This window comes from Canis lupus, chromosome 10 (assembly GCF_003254725.2).
Source record: "Canis lupus dingo isolate Sandy chromosome 10, ASM325472v2, whole genome shotgun sequence".
NCBI lineage: Eukaryota > Metazoa > Chordata > Mammalia > Carnivora > Canidae > Canis > Canis lupus.
This window is the reverse complement of record NC_064252.1, coordinates 62,718,852-62,738,970: the sequence shown is the minus strand read 5'-3', so window position 1 is coordinate 62,738,970 and position 20,119 is coordinate 62,718,852. Positions and strand designations below refer to the sequence as shown.

General features: G+C 41.5%; 1 protein-coding gene across 7 annotated transcripts in view; it reads left to right on the top strand.

Moving 5' to 3' along the window:
• Positions 1-16,005, top strand: part of FAM161A (FAM161 centrosomal protein A) — a 66,913-nt gene extending 50,908 nt beyond the window's left edge. For 4 of the 7 annotated variants that reach the window (XM_049115909.1, XM_049115910.1, XM_049115911.1 and 1 more), the window contains 4 exons: positions 8,199-8,221; positions 8,269-8,304; positions 9,269-9,336; positions 12,511-12,907. In XM_049115909.1, the coding sequence (XP_048971866.1) occupies positions 8,199-8,221; positions 8,269-8,304; positions 9,269-9,336; positions 12,511-12,903 (520 nt within the window). In that variant the 3' untranslated portion in view covers positions 12,904-12,907. Of the gene's footprint in view, positions 1-8,198; positions 8,222-8,268; positions 8,305-9,268; positions 9,337-12,510; positions 12,908-13,732; positions 13,865-13,987 lie in introns of those variants that run through there. The other 3 variants (XR_007413812.1, XR_007413813.1, XM_049115914.1) reach the window with 3 other exon arrangements.
• Positions 16,006-20,119: the final 4,114 nt, after the last annotated feature.

The window sequence follows — 20,119 nt, the reverse complement described above, 5'->3', positions numbered from 1 at the left end:
AGTCTATAGCAGTGAACAAAACTGGAAACTCTCTACCACATGGAGCTCATATTCTAGTGATACATAGGAAGTATTTGAGAAAAATGTGTTGGACAAATCCTCAGGACTGTATTCAAAATCCATTAAAATAAACATTTTACCCCAGAAGCTCATTAGAACACACATTAATGAGACTGTAGTTGTATTAGTGCCCTGCGGCTGTGTAACAGATTACCACAAACTGGGGGGCTTAAAACAACAAAAAGGTATTTTCTCACAGCTCTGGAGGCCAGGAGTAGGAAATCAGGATCACTGGCCCAAATCGAGGTGTCCGCTGGGCCTTCCCCCTCTATGGGCTCTAAAGTAGATAGACTCCATTCCTTGCCTCCTCCAACTTCTGGTGGCCTCTGGCCTTCCTTGCTTGTGATGGTATCATTCTGGTCGCTGCTTCTGTCTTCACATCACCTCTTCCTCTGTGTCTACGTCAAATCTGCCTGCCTTCCTCTTGTAAGGAGGTACATGACAGCATCTGGGGCCCACCAGTTAATCCGAGATAATGTCCCCACCTGAAAAAAAAAATCACATTTGCTAAGTCTCTTTCCCCCCAATCAGGTAATATTTGCAGGTTGCAGGGAAAAGGCCCAATGTCTTTGGGGGCCGTCCTTCAGCCTATTGCACTAATTAATGTTCTAGTAGCTGGAGGGAAGTCCCTTTTAGGAGAATATTAGGACCTACCTTTTCCTTTCTTGCTTTTGTCTTTTCCTCTCCTTAGGAAACATGTTTCTATCCAGAAAACTAAGAAAGGTGATGACTCTTTATTTTCATATTAACAATAGAATTATGTTTTCCAAAGAATCAGTGTAATAGTATTTGTGACTCACTCATAAACGTGTTTGATTGTCTTCCATCAAGAAACTCCCACAAAATTAAGTTAATGAAAGTGGAGGTGGCAAAGCAATATTTGAGAACAAATTGTTTTATACCGTGTACCGTGAGATCTCATCATGATTTGCAGACAGAATGTGAAATCCTTACTGTTTACCACTTGGAGTCGCAAAAGCAGGCTGTGGCCTTAGGGCACTTGCCAAATGCCAATGAGCAAAGCAGTGTGCAGCTTCACAGGCAGAACTAGAGGCCCCAGCCTTCAGTGTGTTTGGGAACCCCCAGGAGGAAGGACAAGCAGGCATCATTAACAAAGGCCATTTTGATGCAATTAAGTCTCTCTGGAATTTGATTTGGAAGCCCAGAAGTCATACTTGCCAAGCCTTTTGGCTTCTTAAAAGAAAAAAAAAAGTATTCTACAACTTTTTTCCCCTACAACTTCATTCAAAGTATTTTCACTGCTTCTTTGGTGGGAAAGAATAGTCTTAGTTAGTGGGATTTATTTAAATATGGTCAAATTCAATCAATGTGTAAAGTCACTTGTTTTTCATAATAGTATTTTGCTCTTATAAAAAAGTCTCATTATTCAGTAATATAGTCTATCGAGAAAGGTTTAACAACAACAAAAAAGATTTGAATGACTCTTGTGAGTCTTATTTCATTTATAATGATTCAGAGGAACATTTTAATTTTATTTTTTGCATTAGTATTTTTCAAAATAAAATTGTGAGGGTAAATTGCATTTCCCTATCTAAAAACCTAATTTTAAAGACTTTGATCTGTTTAGGACCATAAAATTGAGAGTATACGTATTTTGCTTGGGTATTAAAATTTTTTCAAATATGCTATTTTATTTATTCATGGAACATTTATTTTTTTGAACACCTATTATGTGCCAGAGACGGTACTAGGCACCGGGGATACCAAAGTCAGCAAGATCCAGTTCTGCCCTCGGGGAGCCTGCAGTGTAAAGGGGACGGTGACAAGGACACGGTTTCTCACAGAGCGTGATGGCACTCTGCTGGGGCTGGCGGGGGTGGCAGGATGGAGCAGAGGCCCAGGAGCCCAAGCACCTCTTGTGAAAGGAAGTGGGTAAAAGCCAGTTGCTCATGGAGACTGGTGTGTGTAGGCCCAGAAGTAAGAGAAAGGACAGGGCTTGGGAAATGAGGTGGTTTTAACGTGGCTAGATGTGCGAGTGACAGGGCAGTTAAAAGAAGAGAGGAGGCCAACTCCTCAGTGGCCCCTAAGCTTATTAAAGAACCTGGACTTCAAAAACCATTGAAGGATTTAATTTATTCAATTTAATTTTGTTTAAATATTTATTGTTTTTAAAGATAGATTTATTTATTTACTTATTTATTTTTTATTTATTCAGGAGAGACACACAGAGGGGCAGAGGGAGAAGTAGGCTCCATGCAGTGAGCCCAATGCAGGACTTGATCTCGGGACCCCGGGATCACGCACTGAGCCAACCACTGAGCCACTCAGGTGCCCCTAAATATTTTTAATCACTCTACCCAATAAGGGGCTCGAACTCATATACCCAACATCAAGAGTCCCATGTGCTACCACCTGAGCCAGCCGGGCACCCCTACCACTGGTGGATTTTAAAGAAGGCAGTGGTAGGCTGAGGTCTGTGTGTCACAGTGGTCATCCTAACTGCAGGGGGAGACGGGAGTGGAGGTTGGCGAGACTGGAAGCAGAGGTCTGTCAGGATGGGGTGAGGAAGGTCCAGGGGACAGTGCAGTTACCTGAATTGGAGCTTAGCGAGGAAGTTGGCAGATTTGAAAAAATAATTTCCCCTAGTAACATTCTTCAAACAAACAAGTTACATACTTCCGTGGAACCATGAAAAACTTTAGTGACCTGTGGTGAAGGAGCTTCCAAACCTCTTGCTCATCAGCCTAATTTTATATCAATAAAGGACGGAATTGACAAGAGCTTTCTGTAATTTTTTATTCCGCAGCCATCTGACGCAAAGCCTAAATAAGTAAACCTGCCCTGCCTCCGGGGTAGAGACCTATCACAGCTGCTCTGATCCCCAGAACCATAGGTATCTAAGCAGCCACTGATCTTACCACTGGCACTTCTCTTGGCTCTCGGATCCAGTAGGTGAGTTTACCTGCTGTTTCCTCCGCTCATCTTGGGGCCCACCCCAACACCTCCCATTCCCTTGAGGCAAAGGGATGGATGCAGGTTGCAGGACATTCTCAGGAATGGAGAGGTCGGAGAACCTACTCCTCCCGGAGTCCGACCTCACACATTCCCTGCCTTCCCCTGGGGCAGTGAGGGGCTACGCCTTTGAGGCCAAGTAGGATTTCCACTAAGTTCAATTGCACTTGTCTTGTCCAGCAGGTGGCGACATGTAAGTGACAAAGCTCCAGAGAGGCCCATTCACAGCTAAACCCAGAAGGGCACTGAATATTTAAAATTCTCAACTAAATGCCAACCGTTAAAATATTTAAATTTTGCTTAAATTGGTATAAAATGGGAAGCCTACATAAGGTCCCCGGATTGCAAATAATTGTGGCAGAAGCACGCATCTCAGAATTCTTATAAAAACGGAATCCTAAATTTTCTGGCCTTGTATACAGAAAGATGATGCTACTAACCAATGCCAGTGGTGACTAGTCTGCAGATAACCCCAGGAGATCATTCTGGGTTTCCTGTACAATGACCCAGCTTTGACCAACAACCTCCCTTCCCTACTTCTTCCAAACTCCCATGGAATGGTATTTTTTCCCCTCCCAGAAGGAGGGGCTGTGACCTCCCACAGACACCCAAGGAGTCAAGATACAGGCAGCTGGTTCTCTCAGATAACTCCTGACGGTTGACATCTAAACCCTGACAGCCTGATACCAGTCTGTGTGGACCCCACTGACAAGAATGTTCACAGCTCTGGTCGTGGGGAGAGCAGAAGAGAGGATGTCCCTTCCCTGGAATGCTCACTTGTAACACGTCCAACAGAGCACCCCGGGGCCTTCTCTTGCAGACTCTTGGCTCACAACTTATCCAGTAAAGCTTGTTCCTTTGTCTGACACTGACTTTGCCTCAGCCCTGTTGATGACAACATACGCTTTAAGTTGCCTTCCAGGTGATGAGCATTCCTTATGTGGTCCACAGTTGTAATCTCTCCAGGGATCAACAATCTGTAGAATAAGACAGGAATCTTTCTAATTAGAAGGAGGCAAGTAAAACCATGATCTCTTTCCTAGTGGAATGTCTTTAAAGATCTTATAAAGTACCATTAGGATTTGTTGTGAGATTTAAGAAATCTTGAATTTTTTTTTTAATATTTTATTTATTCATGAGAGACACAGAGAGAGAGGCAGAGATATAGGCGGAGGGAGAAGCAGGCTCCATGCAGGGAGCCTGACATGGGACTCGATCCTGGACCCCAGGATCACACCTTGAGACCAAGGCAGACGTTCAACACAGAGCCACCCAGGCGCCCCAAGAAATCTTTAATTTTTATTTCCCTGTTCTTCTCTGACACTATGGGTTTAACAGATTTGTAAAATTTACCCTGACATTTTCTGTCCCAGAAAGACACTGGAAACATTCAGTTTGCTGAACATCCCTTTTTTTGTGGACTTGTTGGAGGTACTGAAAAGTTGAGATCAACTGTAGGAAAGGAAGTCCTCCACTGTGACATCCTTTTTTTTAGTCTTCCATGCTTCAAAAGAAAAGTGTGAAAGACCTTACAAACATTCAACATTAAGTGTTGTGATTTTACAGCTCTTTGTGATATGTTTGTATAAGAAAAATCTTGTCTGGGATCCCTGGGTGGCGCAGCGGTTTGGCGCCTGCCTTTGGCCCAGGGCGCGATCCTGGAGACCCGGGATGGAATCCCACATCGGGCTCCCGGTGCATGGAGCCTGCTTCTCCCTCTGCCTATGTCTCTGCCTCTCTGTGTGACTATCATGAATAAATAAATAAAATCTTTAAAAAAAAAAGAAAAATCTTGTCTCTTTGGCCTATCCAACTAATGACTGAAAAATGAAGAGAGACTATCTCTCAAAGGTTACGTTATGAGAATACCGATTGCACCAGCGTGCAAAAGTGATTATTCTCTTGAACATGGTAAAGACATTGTGTTTGTGAGGGCTTGAGGGCTCAACTTATCCTCTTGTCACACCTTGTGACTAGATCCCATAAGTCACTGCTGATTACCTTAACATGTAAAATTACACACAAAACTTTTACAAGTTATTTTTTCTCACTATCTAAACCCTTCATATTGTAAGTTTAATTGATCACTTTTTCAGAATAAGAAATTAGACTTGCAGACAGAGCAATTACAGAAAGCCCTAATGCAGCTACAAAGTTGAATAAAGATTATTTACTTAAATAGAAAAAGATCATACTATCTAATATAGACTAGAAAACAAACCTATAAATTTTAGTATTAATTTTAAGAAGTAAGGTAACAGCTATCTATTAGCATAGGTTAAGGCAATGTTTTTTATTTATTGACTTAGTTTTTGACTTACAAAAAATGGAATCAGGGACGCCTGGGTGGCTCAGTGGTGGAGTGTCTGCCTTGGGCCCAGGTCGTGATCCCAGAGTCCCGGGGTGGAGTCCCACATTGGGCTCCCTGTGAGGAGCCTGCTTCTCCCTCTGCCTGTGTCTCCGCCTCTCTCTCCGTTATTCTTGTGAATAAATAAATGAAATCTTAAAAACAAAATAAAACCAAACACCCAAATGGAATCATACTGTTTTTTTTTTAATTTTTATTTATTTATGATAGTCACACACACAGAGAGAGAGAGAGAGGCAGAGACACAGGCAGAGGGAGAAGCAGGCTCCATGCACCGGGAGCCCGACATGGGATTCGATCCCGGGTCTCCAGGATCGCGCCCTGGGCCAAAGGCAGGCGCCAAACCGCTGCGCCACCCAGGGATCCCCCATACTGTTTTATAACACTTTTTCCACTTACCAGTATATCGTGGATAACTTTCCATGTTATTCTTTTAAAAGACTGTGTAGGGATCCCTGGGTGGCGCAGTGGTTTAGCGCCTGCCTTTGGCCCAGGGCGCGATCCTGGAGACCCGGGATCGAATCCCATGTCGGGCTCCCTGCATGGAGCCTGCTTCTCCCTCTGCCTGTGTCTCTGCCTCTCTCTCTCTCTCTCTCTCTGTGTGACTATCATAAATAAATAAGAATTTAAAAAAATAAAATAAAAGACTGTGTAGTATCCCAATAGCTGAATAGCATTATGCTAACCAATTCCATATTTATAGATATTCACGTTTTCAATCTTTTGCTATTATAGGCAATGTTGCAATAAATATCCTGTGTATATATATCTTTGTGCTCTTGAATGATTATTTATATAAGATCAATTGTTGGTAAAATTCCTGAGTTCAACAGTATAACTGTTTGGACTTTAACAGGTATTGCCAAATTGTCCCTCCAAAGGTTGGAACCACTAAACATTCTTGTATAAATACTGTATCCGGCTAAGGCTGTGATTTTCAGACGCGTGTCCTGTGGGAACTCTTTCTTTGAAAGAAATCCTTTTCAGAATCCAGAATGTAAAGCAGAAAAGGAGCTTTGTTTTGGTGGAAGCTGATCCCAGGGTGGGAGGCCTGTATCTGCCTGCTTGGCCCTCACCTTAGCCTCTGTGGCAGCTCCAGGCAACCTCCCAGAGCACAAAGCAATAGAGGAGGTTCCCTTCTTTCTAACAATGTGTCCTCAAATATCGTTGGCTGAAAGTAGAACTAACATGATCTAAGACCTAAAAGTTACTAGAAAGTGTCTAATTACCTTTGGTTTCTGACACAATTTTCAGTAATTTAGGCCTAGCCCTTGATATATGTGCTTTGGTTGCTTTCTTTTCTTTTACTATGAGCATTCAATTATAGCTAAATTATTATTTTTTTTTAAAATATTTTATTTATTTATTCGTGAGACACACACAGAGAGGCAGAGACACAGGCAGAAGGAGAAGTAGGCTCCATGCAGGGAGCCCGACGTGGGACTCGATCCCGTGACCCCAGGATCACACCCTGGGCCAAAGGGCATGCGTCAAACCGCTGAACCACCAGGCATCCCTAAATTATTTTTTTTCAATATTTTATTTTTAAGTAATCTCTTCACCCAACGTGGGGCTCAAACTCACACCCCCGAGGTTAAGTGTTGCATGTTCTACTGACAACCAGCCAGGGGTGCCCCTAATTTCTTTTTTTTTTTTTTTAGATTTCTTTTTAAATTTTTTTAAAGGTGAGCTCTACACCCAATGTGGGGCTGGAACGCATAACGCCAAGATCAAGAGTCGCATGCTCTACTGACTAAGCCAGCCAGGCACCCCGATTATAGTTAAGTTCTGTTCCCTTTTTTTTTTTTTTAAGATTTTATTCATTTATTTATTTGACAGAGCACAAGCAGGCAGAGCTGCAGGCAGAAGGAGAGGGAGAAGGAGGTTCCCTGCTGAGCAGGGAGCCCGATGATATGGGGCTCAATCCTAGGACCTTGGAATCGTGACCTGAGCTGAAGGCAGATGCTTAACTGACTGAGCCACTCAGGCACCCCTAAGTTCTGTTCCTTTTAGATAGTTGAGTGATTTCCATTTTCGTCTTAATCGTACTAAGTGTATGAAACCTAAACTTTCTGTCAATGGGATCAGCACTTTCATTTTTATTTCTCTTCATTTTAATAAGAGAAGGACAAGATGCAATAAAATATTCAAATAATTACAGAGTCATCGACAAAGGTAGTGGCTGTGACTGTCAAAATTGAAATGAAATTCTTGGCTGTCTCACCATATAATATTTCAAAGTACTAATTCATTAACTAATATTTAAGAACCTGAACTGAAGGAAAGATGGATTGGATGTGACCATATAATACCTAGGACAGGGAGCCTGGGTGGCTCAGTTGGTTAAGTGTCTGCCTTCGGGGGATCCCTGGGTGGCTCAGCGGTTTAGCGCCTGCCTTTGGTCCAGGGCATGATCCTGGAGTCCCGGGATCGAGTCCCACATCAGGCTTCTGCATGGAGCCTGCTTCTCCCTCTGCCTGTGTCTCTGCCTTGCTCTCTCTCTGTGTGTCTCTCATGAATAAATAAAAAAAAAAAAAAAAAAAAAAAAGTGTCTGCCTTCGGCTCAGGTCATGATTCCAGGGTCCTGGGATAGAGTCCTGCATCGGGGATCCTGCTTCTCCCCGTCCTGCTCACCCTGCTTGTGCTCACTCGCTCTCTGTCAAGTAAATAAATTAAATATTTTTTCAAATGCATAGAAAAATAGGTGGTAAAAATGTGAAGAACCACTTATATATCATTGCAATCAGTGACTCTATTCAGGGGTTTCAAAGCCTATTTTCATTGTTTTTCTTAACAGATTTGTCAGACTTCAACAAATCTTTTTTTTTTTTTTTTTTTTTTTTTTTTTTTTTGACTTCAACAAATCTATGTTCCCAGAGAAACAATGAAAGAAGAGTGTCCAGGTAAGAATACGTAAGGTCCACTGAGGCTAGGGAGCCATTTGTACTGGTCATCTCAGTCGACTAGATGTCCTGCTCAGAGCTTTCACTCCAGACCCAAGCCTCTGTGAGATTCCCCTAAATGGAGGCCTCTGCTTCCCCCAATTTCCCAGGACAATACTCCTCTCATTCTCTCTTTTTTTCCCTCTACACCTTTTTTACTTTTATTCCCAATTTTGTCAGGTCGAAATCATCCAAGGTTTATTTCAAGGTTGCTTCACAGAGGCATAATTAGGCTTATTATTTTTAGCCAACCAGGTATTGTCCCCCTTTTTTATAATTATATAATGCTTCTTAAAAGCATCCAGAAATCCTGGCTCTGAGAAACAAGGATGGAACACATTCCACCATCTAAAAGGAGTAGATCTTTAGCCTCAATCAGATGCTTATTGTGAAGGAAGAAACAACTCAGGAGGAAACACACAGAATGCTAGATGATTTTATTCGTTGAGTCAACAAATACGTGAGCCCCTATGAAGCAATGTGCTAGTTGCTAAGGGATCAAAAAATGCACAAACCGGATTCACTGCCCTGAGCCTATGATCTCACTGGGGCAGCTAGGCACACACACCCAAGAAGCTCCACGGTCATAAGGTGGTTTTGAATAAAATGTGAAATGAGTGGTACAGATGACAGTCGCTGGAGAAGACCCACCCTCTTAAGGTCTCACTTTATTAACCCCCCTCAGAGTTTCACGGGCCCTCGTACCTGGTCTGGCCACCTCACATCAGCATCTCAGAATCTTTGGCCCACTTGATCCTCCATGGCTGCCTTGTCAGTCCTCAATCCTGGGTAAACTCTGTCATCTGCTTTCTCAGCCTCCTCTCCTGGGGTGCAAAGCTTCGCTGGAGAGAACGATGTTCTTTGCTTTACCGGATTCTTTATGTGGCATCTCACAGTCGCTCTTCCAATTTTTCCTACTCTCCAGGCGCTCCTGGTCCCAGAGGCTCCTTCATCTCAGCGGGTGACCTGACCTCATGTACAGGAATCAAGGAGGTCTGGCTTGATTGTACCTTCCATCTCTCCCATTTGAATTTTTTCCCCATCCTCACCCTCCCTTTCCAAAAATAACTTCCCCATCCTCTCCTCATGATTCTCTCCCCCACAAACTTCCTCCAGAATTTGACCTAACCATGATTTTCCCTGTCCTGCAGGATCTGCAGTCTCTCAGACTCTGTTGGCTTCTTCTTCTCAGCCCCCAAACACGGTCAAGACTGCCCTATTCCCTCACCTCCTCCATCAGTTATTATCACATAACAAATTACCTCAAAATTTAGCAAATTAGGGACACCTGGGTGGTCAGTGGTTGAGCATCTGCCTTTGGCTCAGGTTGTGATCCTGGAGTCAAGTCCCACATCAGGCTCCCCGCAGGGAGCCTGCTTCTCACTCTGCCTGTGTCTCTGCCTCTCTCTGTGTATCTCTCATGGATAAATAAATAAATTCTAAAAACAAAGAAAAATTAGCAAATTAAAAACAACCCTTATCTCACAGTGTCTGTAGGTCAGGAACAGAAGATCAGCTTAGTTGGTGGTCCTTCTGGCTCTGGGTCCCTCATGGGGCTGCAATCACAATGTCAGCCAGAGCTTGTCTAGGGGCTGCAGAATCCACTTCCAAGGTTGAGTGTTGAGTTTCCTCACAGCATGGCAGCTGGCTTCCCCCAGGGCAGGTGACCCGCGAAGGCAAGAGGGCAGCCCCAGGGCCTCTAGGACCTAGTCTCAGAAGTGTTGTACCATCACATCTGCCTTATTCAATTGACTAGAAGGGAGTCACCAAATCCAGCCCACAAAGGAGCAGAACTGTTTCTACCTCCCAAAGAAAGGAATATCAAAAAAGTTGTAGACATATTTTAAACCCATCACATCTTTCAAACCATTTTTTAAGCCTGCTAATTCTTCAAGCTGCTTCGTTGCTTCCTTACTTCGTTCAGTACCATGCTTCTCAAAGCAGTGATCTGTTCCCTTCCCTCACTGTCTCACACAATCCAGGTAATTATTGCCTCCCTGAACACTGCTGCTGTTGAGCGTAATATCTGAATTGGTGTGGCATTCAAGGCCCCATAAAACCTGGTCACAGCCTAGCGTTTCATTTCACCTCCCCCAGTTCCCCGTATACCTCAGCTGGATGGATTTCTCACCATCATTCTCCAAACATGACCTCTGCTTCCTACCTCCACGCTTTTGCTCAGATGATTTCCCTCACTAGAAAGATCCTCTTCTCATGTTTTCATTGTTCAAGACCCAGTTTAATGGGATGCCTGGGTGGCTCAGTGGTTGAGCACCAGCCTTTGCCTCAAGGCATGATCCTGTGGTCTCAGGATCCAGTCCCACATTGGGCTCCCTGCATGGAGCCTGCTTCTCCCTCTGCCTGTGTCTCTGCCTCTCTCTCTCTCTCTCTCTCTCTCTCTCTCTGTCTCTCATGAATAAATAAAATCTTAAAAAAAAAAAAACCCTACTCAAAGTGCTTAGTGGTATAATACAGACCAAAACAAATTTAACAGAAAGAACGAGTAAGAAACCTGCCCTTTCAAGAGTTCCCTTTTTAATAATTTTGTTATTGGGATGCTTGGGTGGCTCAGGGGTTGAGTGTCTGCCTTTGGCTCAGGGCATGATCCTGTGGTCTCAGGATCTAGTCCCATACTGGGCTCCTTGCATGGAGCCTGCTTCTTCCTCTGCCTGTGTCTGTCTCTGCCTCTCTGTGTCTCTTATGAATAAATAAAATCTAAAAAAAAAAAAAAAAAAAGACCCAGTTTAGGTGTCTTTTCACCCAAGATTTCCTTGCTCTACCCCTTCCTTCTCTCTACTCCCAGAGCACCTTGTTATTCCATTTCACACCACTATTGTGTTTATACGTCTTTGTATTCCTTTCAGCACCCCAACAATACGTGGCTCATACTAAATCCTTAATCTTTTTTGAATGAACAAATTTACCTAAATCATTAAGATTTAATTTTACTCTAATCAAAAGGCAAATTAAAGGCCCTATAATCTCTATTAGAGTAATATATTGAGCTAAGGGAAATTGTAGAATGGTCTGTGCTAAAGAATAGTCGTCTTTTCTATTATTTGAACAATTTTAATGGAATGGCTTAAATTAAATCACGATTATTCCCCAAAAAGGTTTGCTTCTGAGATATGTTTGCATATAGTATTTTTACAATTCCTGGTCAACATGAAATTTCCATGGAAACAGATCACGCACAGTGGAGAAGAAAAGAATTGAATTGTGTGTGAGCTGCATTTTGTCATCTCCATGGAGCTATTTGTGCTAAATATTTGCGTAGGGAAACTATAATTTAAAATCACCCAAGTAAAGACATAATATTTAATGCTTTTTAAAAATGATAATAACTACTACTAGTTTTAAAGATTTGTATTAATATGTGGAGATATATAAAAAGAAGTTTGAATATTTCTTATATCATACATTAATATGAGCAGATAAAATACCCTTTTGCCTCTTTGCCAGTGCAGAAAAGGGAAGAAATTAAATGCTCAGCATGGAAAGGGTCACTTGATAGAATAATTTCTTCTGGATATCATTCAGCTTCTAGACTAGCAATATCTAGAAGTGTCTAGCAATGATCTATCTAACAATTGTGATTCCAAATAGGACTAATCAAATAGAGACAGTTTAAAATATATGTATAGAAACTAAAAGATAAAAATAATTTTCACTCACTAAATAGTACTGTAAACCTTTATGATTTGAGAAATGTATTCTTTTCCTAAGCACTGTAAAACCTACTCAGGAACTTAAAATCACTAGAAATACTGTATCTTGAAGATTATCTTTTTCTAATCTGTTTTTGGAATATAAATCTTTGTACATCAAAATTATTAGAACTTTATTAAAAAAAACTCGACATGTTCAGGAGGAACCAGAATCATCTCAGAGTTTTCTTTCAACTCTCCTTTGACATCAACTGTTGACTTTTATTTTTACTTTCCAATAAGTATAATCAGAACAAACAAAACGGGAAAAAGGAAAAGAATTACAGAAGTTGTATGTCCTTTTGTGTACGTGGGCTATTCATAAAAAGAAGTTACATTACACTTATTCTACATATTACTCCCTCCACAATTACAACAACTGTTGGTTTTTAATATGAACAAAAGAACATATTGGCCGAAGACAATTATAATGTATCAATAATACTGATCCCACTTTCAGGCAAGCGGGCTTGACCAATGGAATGTAGAAAAGGCCCACAGAGATTCCTGGCTGAATACAGACAAGCCCATCAGGAGACCCACCTCAAAATATCTAGAGGTCCTAACCGATCAATGGGTTACTTACTACCAGGCACAGTCTCCCAAAAAGGGAAAGTTCTATACTTTGGGATACCTCCTTCTTGCCCCTTTAAAAACAGCCCTGGCCTTAGACCTCAGTGCAGACAGCCTCTTCTGCCTCCGGTCCTGCCCGCAGCTCTCTGGCACTGTATTCAATAGCCTTCTATTGCCTTTGTTCTGCCTCAGGAGAATTCTTTTACCTCCTGCGGTGCTACTGGCTTCCACCCGATTGTCACCCCAGGTTTGGGGGACCCCATTTAGACACCACAAGTAACACACTCAGCTTGTTCATTATATATATATTTTTTATTTTAAAGATTTTTATTCATGAGAGACACAGAGAGAGAGAGAGAGAGAGAGAGAGGCAGAGACACAGGCAGAGGGAGAAGCAGGCTCCATGCAGGGAGCCTGACGTGGGACTTGATCTCGGGTCTCTAGGATCACGCCCTGGGCCCAAGGCAGCGCTAAACCGCTGAGCCCCCTGGGCTGCCCCAGCTTGTTCATTATAGATCCACTCTCTACACCAAAATTTATCTTACAAAAGTCTCTTACTTTGCCAGGGACAAAACCTGTGAAAAAGCAAGAAGGTCAAAGTCAAAAAAGCAGCAGAAAGTGGTCAGTGGAGTATCCCTTCCTCTTGGCCAGTTTTAATTATTTCCTGGGAGTTTTGCTCCAGCAGAAATTTGGGGTTTTTTTTGTTTGTTTGTTTGTTTGTTTCAATGATTTTATTTATTTGTTCATGAGAGACCCACAGAGGCAAAGGCAGAAGCAGGCTCCTCAAGGGGAGCCTGATGTGGGACTCGATCCTGGGACCCTGGGACCACAGCCTGTGCTGAAGGTAGATGCTCAACCGTTGTGCCCCCCAGGCATCCCTGCTCTGACAGAAATTTGAATGAAATCTCTACCTAGTTGTCTGAGTGATGATACTCCCCTCGAATAGGTTTGCAGCAAGCGAACTTACTCCAGTTGGGGGAGGGCTGGCTTCCAGAGCTATGATTGTTCCCTCACAGGCCTGTAGGACTGCCAACACCTTCAACTAAATTACTGGCAGCCATTGCTTAAAGGAGTAGGAGCACTAGCTAGAGGCTTTGTTCTCCTCGTAGGATCCACCTTTTCTTCTCTGGGACAGCTGGAGCTTTGATTGGAATAAATAGCAGCTCGGAGGTGATTACACTTTGACTCTTCCACACAGGGGTGTGACTTCAGTGGACAGAAGGTCATATGCCCAAAAGAAGGTAAGCCTAAAATCCAACATGTGATGACAGAGGCAAAAAAAAAAAAAAAAAAAAAGAAAGAGCCAAAATACTTAGGCCTGGGAAGTGACATTTTGATTAATTTTTATCTATTTTTCCTTCCAGATTGATTCTGCAGCCTCATCTGTGCCCTGAGAGGCTGACTTATATGGACTGAGCACTGGGCTCCCTGCCTCCCAATTTCTATTTGGGTTCAGCGAATGGGAGGGCGGATGGGTACTGGTAAAGGTAGAAAACTGGTAAGAGAGTGAGGAAGGGGTGTTTATGTCTTGGGCTTCCTGCCTGCTGCATTGCCATAGGTTGACCGTTTCCCTTTGCCCAAGTCACTGCTCCTGTTAGGTCGTCCTCACCATGAAGTTCACTCTCAAGGGTTCAGCAGCCATCCCTCCTCCTCGCCCTTTCAAGCATAAGTGTGGAAATTGCTCCCTGCTGTTACTAGACTTGGGACATGATACCATCCTTTCTTTTTTTCCCTAAATCTTGCCTTTATAAATAACCCCTGTATTAAACTCTCCTTAATTACTCAGTTTGACGGTGCCATCTGCTTCCTGGATCCTGACTGATACAGATGGTACTGATTTTTAACAAGAAATCTCAGAAACTTGATTCTACACTGTAATTTGACTATACAATACTATCCATATTATAGACCCATTTCCTTGTTCACAGCCTATTTTATGACTGACGCCTCCCACGCCTCCAAGCTGATCCTTGATGTACACTGCTTTCTCTCTCGGCACAAGCGGGAGGGATTTAGAACAGTTCTTTCCATTCTGGGAATGAACTGAGACCCTGGGCACATTCATGGATGAGACCCTCGCTTTCCCTCAAGTTGCGGCCAGTCTGTCCCACTAATCTTCAGTGCTGGTTATTGGTTTTCAAATTAGGCTCCCTGCTGGGACTGGAGCCAGCCTTACAAATATGGCCTATACTTTTCCCAGACATTTATTTTTTTCCCCATTGTCTTTCAGCAGCTGGCTGCTTCTTAAGTCACCAAGATGGACCTTCCTGTCACTATGTCTTTGGCCTGCTCCTGAACCTAAAATTTGTCCCCAAATCCCTTCTGTTACACTACCCCATCCCTTAGATAGGAATCATATTCACTTATTCTCCTGGGATTTCCTATTAGACTGCTAGCCCCTCCTTGGAGGCTATGCCTATTGGGTGTATTCATCCCTCAGGTCCCATGCCTCCTACATGCACTACTGGCAGTGGGATTCTGGAACAGTTCATGGCCATGGTTATATCACTCATGACCAATACAAACTGAAGGGGAAAGGACAATACAATGTTAAAAATAGAGACACACAAAGCAGAATCAGTAAGTGTGCTTTCAGCAAAATAAGGAGAACTAAGGAGAACGCATTCCAAGCAACCAATGCACATATTGCTCAGTTTATTAATGAACTGGCATTTTTTAAAAGATTTTTTAAATTTTTTTAACTTTTAAAATTTATTCATGATAGACAGAGAGAGAGAGAGAGAGAGAGAGGCAGAGACATAGGCAGAGGGAAAAGCAGGCTCCATGCCGGGAGCCCGACGCGGGACTCGATCCCAGGACTCCAGGATCGTGCCCTGGGCCAAAGGCAGGCGCCAAACCGCTAAGCCACCCAAGGATCCCCATGAACTGGCATTTTGATTGACAAATCAGTCCTTATAAGTCAATTACTTAAGGCTTAATCACCCTAGATAAACTTCAAAATAAGGAATTTAAAAGCCTAAGGATCAAGATCCTGAAAAGGGAGTAATAATTCTCGGACTCCAACATAAAGACTCTGCAAGAAACAATCTTAAATGTCTAAAAATAGGAGAAAAGTTAAAATTACGGTGTTAATAATAGCTATTTTGTTAGATACTATGTGTCAGATATTTTACATATATCACTTTATTTAACTGTTAACAATCCTGAAATTTTGGTATTTTACAAATACCAAAGCTGAGAAAGGTTAACTGCCTTTGATCACACTGTTAGTATTTGGGGAACTGGAATTTTAATTCAGCCTTGTTTAAAAGCTCATTCTTCTCTCTATATTATGTTAATACATCAATATAATATTGCCCTTAAAATAACATGATGAATCTATTGATACAGGAGAAATTATATATGAAAAATATAAATCCAATACAATATAAAAACATAAAAATTCAATGACCCTAAAATCATTTACAAAAGGGAACTCAGAGAAATTAAAATAGTTCTTACTTCAAAGCAATGAGATTATGTTTTGATCATTTTTTTAAAAGATTTATTTGTTTGAGAGAGAGAACAAGCACACACATAGGAGAGGCAGAGGGAAAGGGGAAGGGAGAGAATCTCAAGCAGACACGCCAACTGAACACAGAGCCTGATGCAGCTTGATCTCACAACATTGACATCATGACCTAGGTCAAACCAACAGTCAGTTGCTCAATGAACTAAGCTACCCAGGCACCCCTTGTTTTGATTAATACTTACGTATTTGGGGGTTTTTTTAGAGCAATTATAAATATTTTAATTTTTTTGGCTTACAATTATTAGTATATAGAAATAGTTGATTTTTTTTTAATACAGTTGATTTTTGTGTATTGATCTTGCAATCTTGCTAAACTTACTTACTAGTTCTAGATTTTCTTTGGGGGGGGGGGGTAGATTCCTTGTAGACAATCATGTCATCTGCAAATAGGGAAGATTTTATTTCTTCCTTTCCAGCCTGTGTGCCTGTTATTTCTTTTTCTTACTTCCCCTGGCTAGGACTTCTGGTATGTTTTTGAACAGGAGGTGAGATGGACAGCTTTGACTTGTTCTTGATCTTAGGAAGAAGCACATAGCCTTTCATCATTAAATACAATGTTAGCTGTAGGTTTTTTGACGATGCTTTTACCATATTGAGGAAAGTCCCTTCTATCCCTAGTTTGCTGAAAGGTTTTTTTTAAATCATGAAATGATGCTTAATGTTTCAAATTTATTTTTCTGCATCAATTAACATAGCCACGTGATTTTTCTTCTGCAGATTGTTAAATTTATTATATTAATTATCTAATATTGAAAAAATTTTTCTCAGAATAAACCCCACTTGGTTTTGATGTGTTATTCTATTTTTATTTTTATATTACCGCATTCAGTTTTCAAATATTTTGTTGAAGGTTTTTCTGTGTTCCTGAGGGACACTGATGTATAGTTTTCTTTTCTTGTGATGTTTTTGGTTTTAGCACCATGGTAATGATATCTGCATCTTCTACGGTCTTGTTGACTTTTTTAAATTTTTATTTATTTATTTATGAGACACACACACATAGAGAGAGGCAGAGACACAGGCAGAGGGAGAAGCAGACTCCCTGCAGGGAGCCCTATGTGGGACTCCATCCTGGATCCTGGGATCACGCCCTGAGCTGAAGGCAGATGCTCAACCACTGAGCCACCCTGGTGCCCTGTTGTTGATTTTCTGTTTGCTACTCTATGACCAAGAGGAGTACTGAAGTCTCCAAGCATAACGTGAATTTGCATATTTCTTTTTCACCTCTGGCAGATTTTGCTTTCTGTTTTGAAACTCTATGGTTAGGTGCATAAACAATTAGAATTCTTATGTCCTCTTAATGAACTGATTCCTCTGTTGCATGAAATTACCTTTATCCCTGCTCATTTTCTTTGCTATGAACTCTACTTTGTCTGATATCAATCTAGCTGTTCCAGGTTTCTTTTGACTGGAGTTTTAAAAGTATCTCTTTTTTCATTCTTTAGCATTTAATCTATGGATCATATTTGAAATGAATTTCTCATATAATATATATCTTTGTTGTTGTTTGTTTTTTTGTCTGTTTTGACAAATCTCTTCTATCTCATTGGCTCAAATTCCACTTTAGCCGAAGAAATACTGAGCACAGATTCATGTAAGCCTGGCAGTTATAGAGACAAGAGGGATAAAATCACTTGATTGGGTAGCATATTAAAGAATAAATCAGGGGCAGCCCCGGTGGCACAGTGGTTTGGCACCACCTTCAGCCCAAGGTGTGATCCTGGAGACCCGGGATCGAGTCCCACATCGGGCTCCCTGCATGGAGCCTGCTTTCCCTCTGCCTGTGTCTCTGCCTCTCTCTGTGTCCCTCTGTGTCTCTCATGAATAAATAAATAAAATCTTTAAAAAAAAAAAAGAATAAATCAATAAGTAGAATTGAATCTCCCTTATCCCATAATCACATGGCTGCTGCACAGCTACGGAGTCATGCTCACAACGTCCAGGACAGGCTTCAACTAACATAACCCTAGAAACATTTAGTATTTATAAAGCTGAACCCTTAAATGGTACCAGCTAACTTTGTATCCCAAAAGAAAAACAAAAGTTCTAGAGAGGGGAAATTGTTCTTTCATAGAAAAGTATTTTAACAGATATTTTTGCTGGGATCATATCCCAAGGACAGGCTGTCACAGACTAACTCTTGTATTCACACCATAGCAGTTGTATTCCACACTAGTGCTAAAGAAAGGTTAAATGTAATTTTAAGTAATCTCATCTACAACTGCAGTTTTCATGTATAGATTGAACAGTCCTGACTCATACTTGGTGCTCTTTTTGGGGTGCCTCTCCCATAGGAGGGATCATATCCCCATCGGGTGGAAATCAGGCAGTCCTGTGATTTCCTTTGACCAGTGAAATATGAGTGAACAGGGTATGTGCCAACTTAGAGGAGAAACTTTTAAGAGCCAGTAGCTCACTATGTACTCTTTTTTTCTCTGCCATCATGACCATCAGTGTTCCAAAGCAGTATGCGTAAAAAACAAATTGAAAGTCCCTGAGCTCTTGGAGGCATTTGTTACTAATAGCTAATAATAATTAGCTTCTCTTGACTGATATTTTTTTTTACAAATGCTTTACTGCCTCCAAACTTTCCTGTCTCATCTCTCCCTTGCTTCCATTTTTTTGTGTGCTTAGTTTATCCCTTTTTACACCTTTATCTATTTATTTACTTATTTATTTATTTTTAAAAATATTTTATTTATTTATTCATGAGAGATACAGAGAGAGAGAGAGAGAGGCAGAGACACAGGCAGAGGGAGAAGCAGGCTCCACGCAAGGAGCCTGATGTGGGACTCGATCCCAGGTCTCCAGGATCATGCCATGGGCTGAAGGCGGCGCTAAACCACTGAGCCACCTGGGCTTCCCATACACCTTTATATTTTGCCATAATCCTGTCCTTGAGAATTTTTTTTTATCATTTATTTATTTATTGTTCTAACTGTCCTTGAGAATTTGAATCAACAACAAGCAGAGAGACAGTTAACTAACCTGGAGCCTGGAAGGCTTTTAATTTTCTTCTTGTTCTACAAATTCTAGGTAGTTTTTAAAAGAATCTAGGCTTACCATTTAGAAAATTAGAAACCTGAGAATTAATCTCATATAACGTTTACATTTACCGAGCATTGTAAATGCTTACCCTTACCTAGCTTTTCATTGACTGTGCCTGTTTGTAATTGGTCAGTTAGGGCCTATGGCTATTTTGAGGTGAGTCGCTTAATGGACCTGTTTGCATTCCGCTTGGTGATCACTGTGAGCTCTTTTCCCTTACTCAGGTTTCCATTACTCAAGCTTGTTGCCTAAAAGTCGCCTCTACAGGATACTGCAAAGCCGACTGGATTACTTCTTTACTCATGTGCCATCCAAAAGGAATAGACTCAGTAAAAGTCTGAAAATATGAGACTTGAAGGCTGGTCAGAGTTTAGCACTAGAGATGCAGATATGAGTGAGTCCTAATCCATAGTATGAACAGCCTCTTGGATGAACTCATAGAAACTAGAAAGAAGAAAGCCTAGGACATCAGCTCAAGCAATCACAGTTAAACAGAATAAGAGTGAAGAAAATAAAGAAAAATCAGAAAGGAGAGAAAGTTATATCATGAAGATGAAGAAAAAAGGGGTTGACCAGTACCAAAGAGATGAAAAGGTGAATGAAGATTCAGAGAGCAAGCAGTGGAAAGGGGTTGGGGTGGGTCTCAGTATTCAGTATATAGACTTTCTCATTTAATCTGTTTTTTGCTTGACCTAGTATGCCTGAATCTGGGGCTCCCCTGGTTCAAACTCTACCAGTTCTAGGGATAAGCTACACATTTGGTTATCTGCCCTAAGGATGGTGACCTAGATCTAGAAGTCTAACTACTCTGTACAGATTTTCAGTCTTCTGGTCTTTCCTTCCACACCCTTCCATGATGCCATAACTGTAATTTCTGAGTCTGTAGTATAATAAGGCATGTATTGGGTCTTTGTCT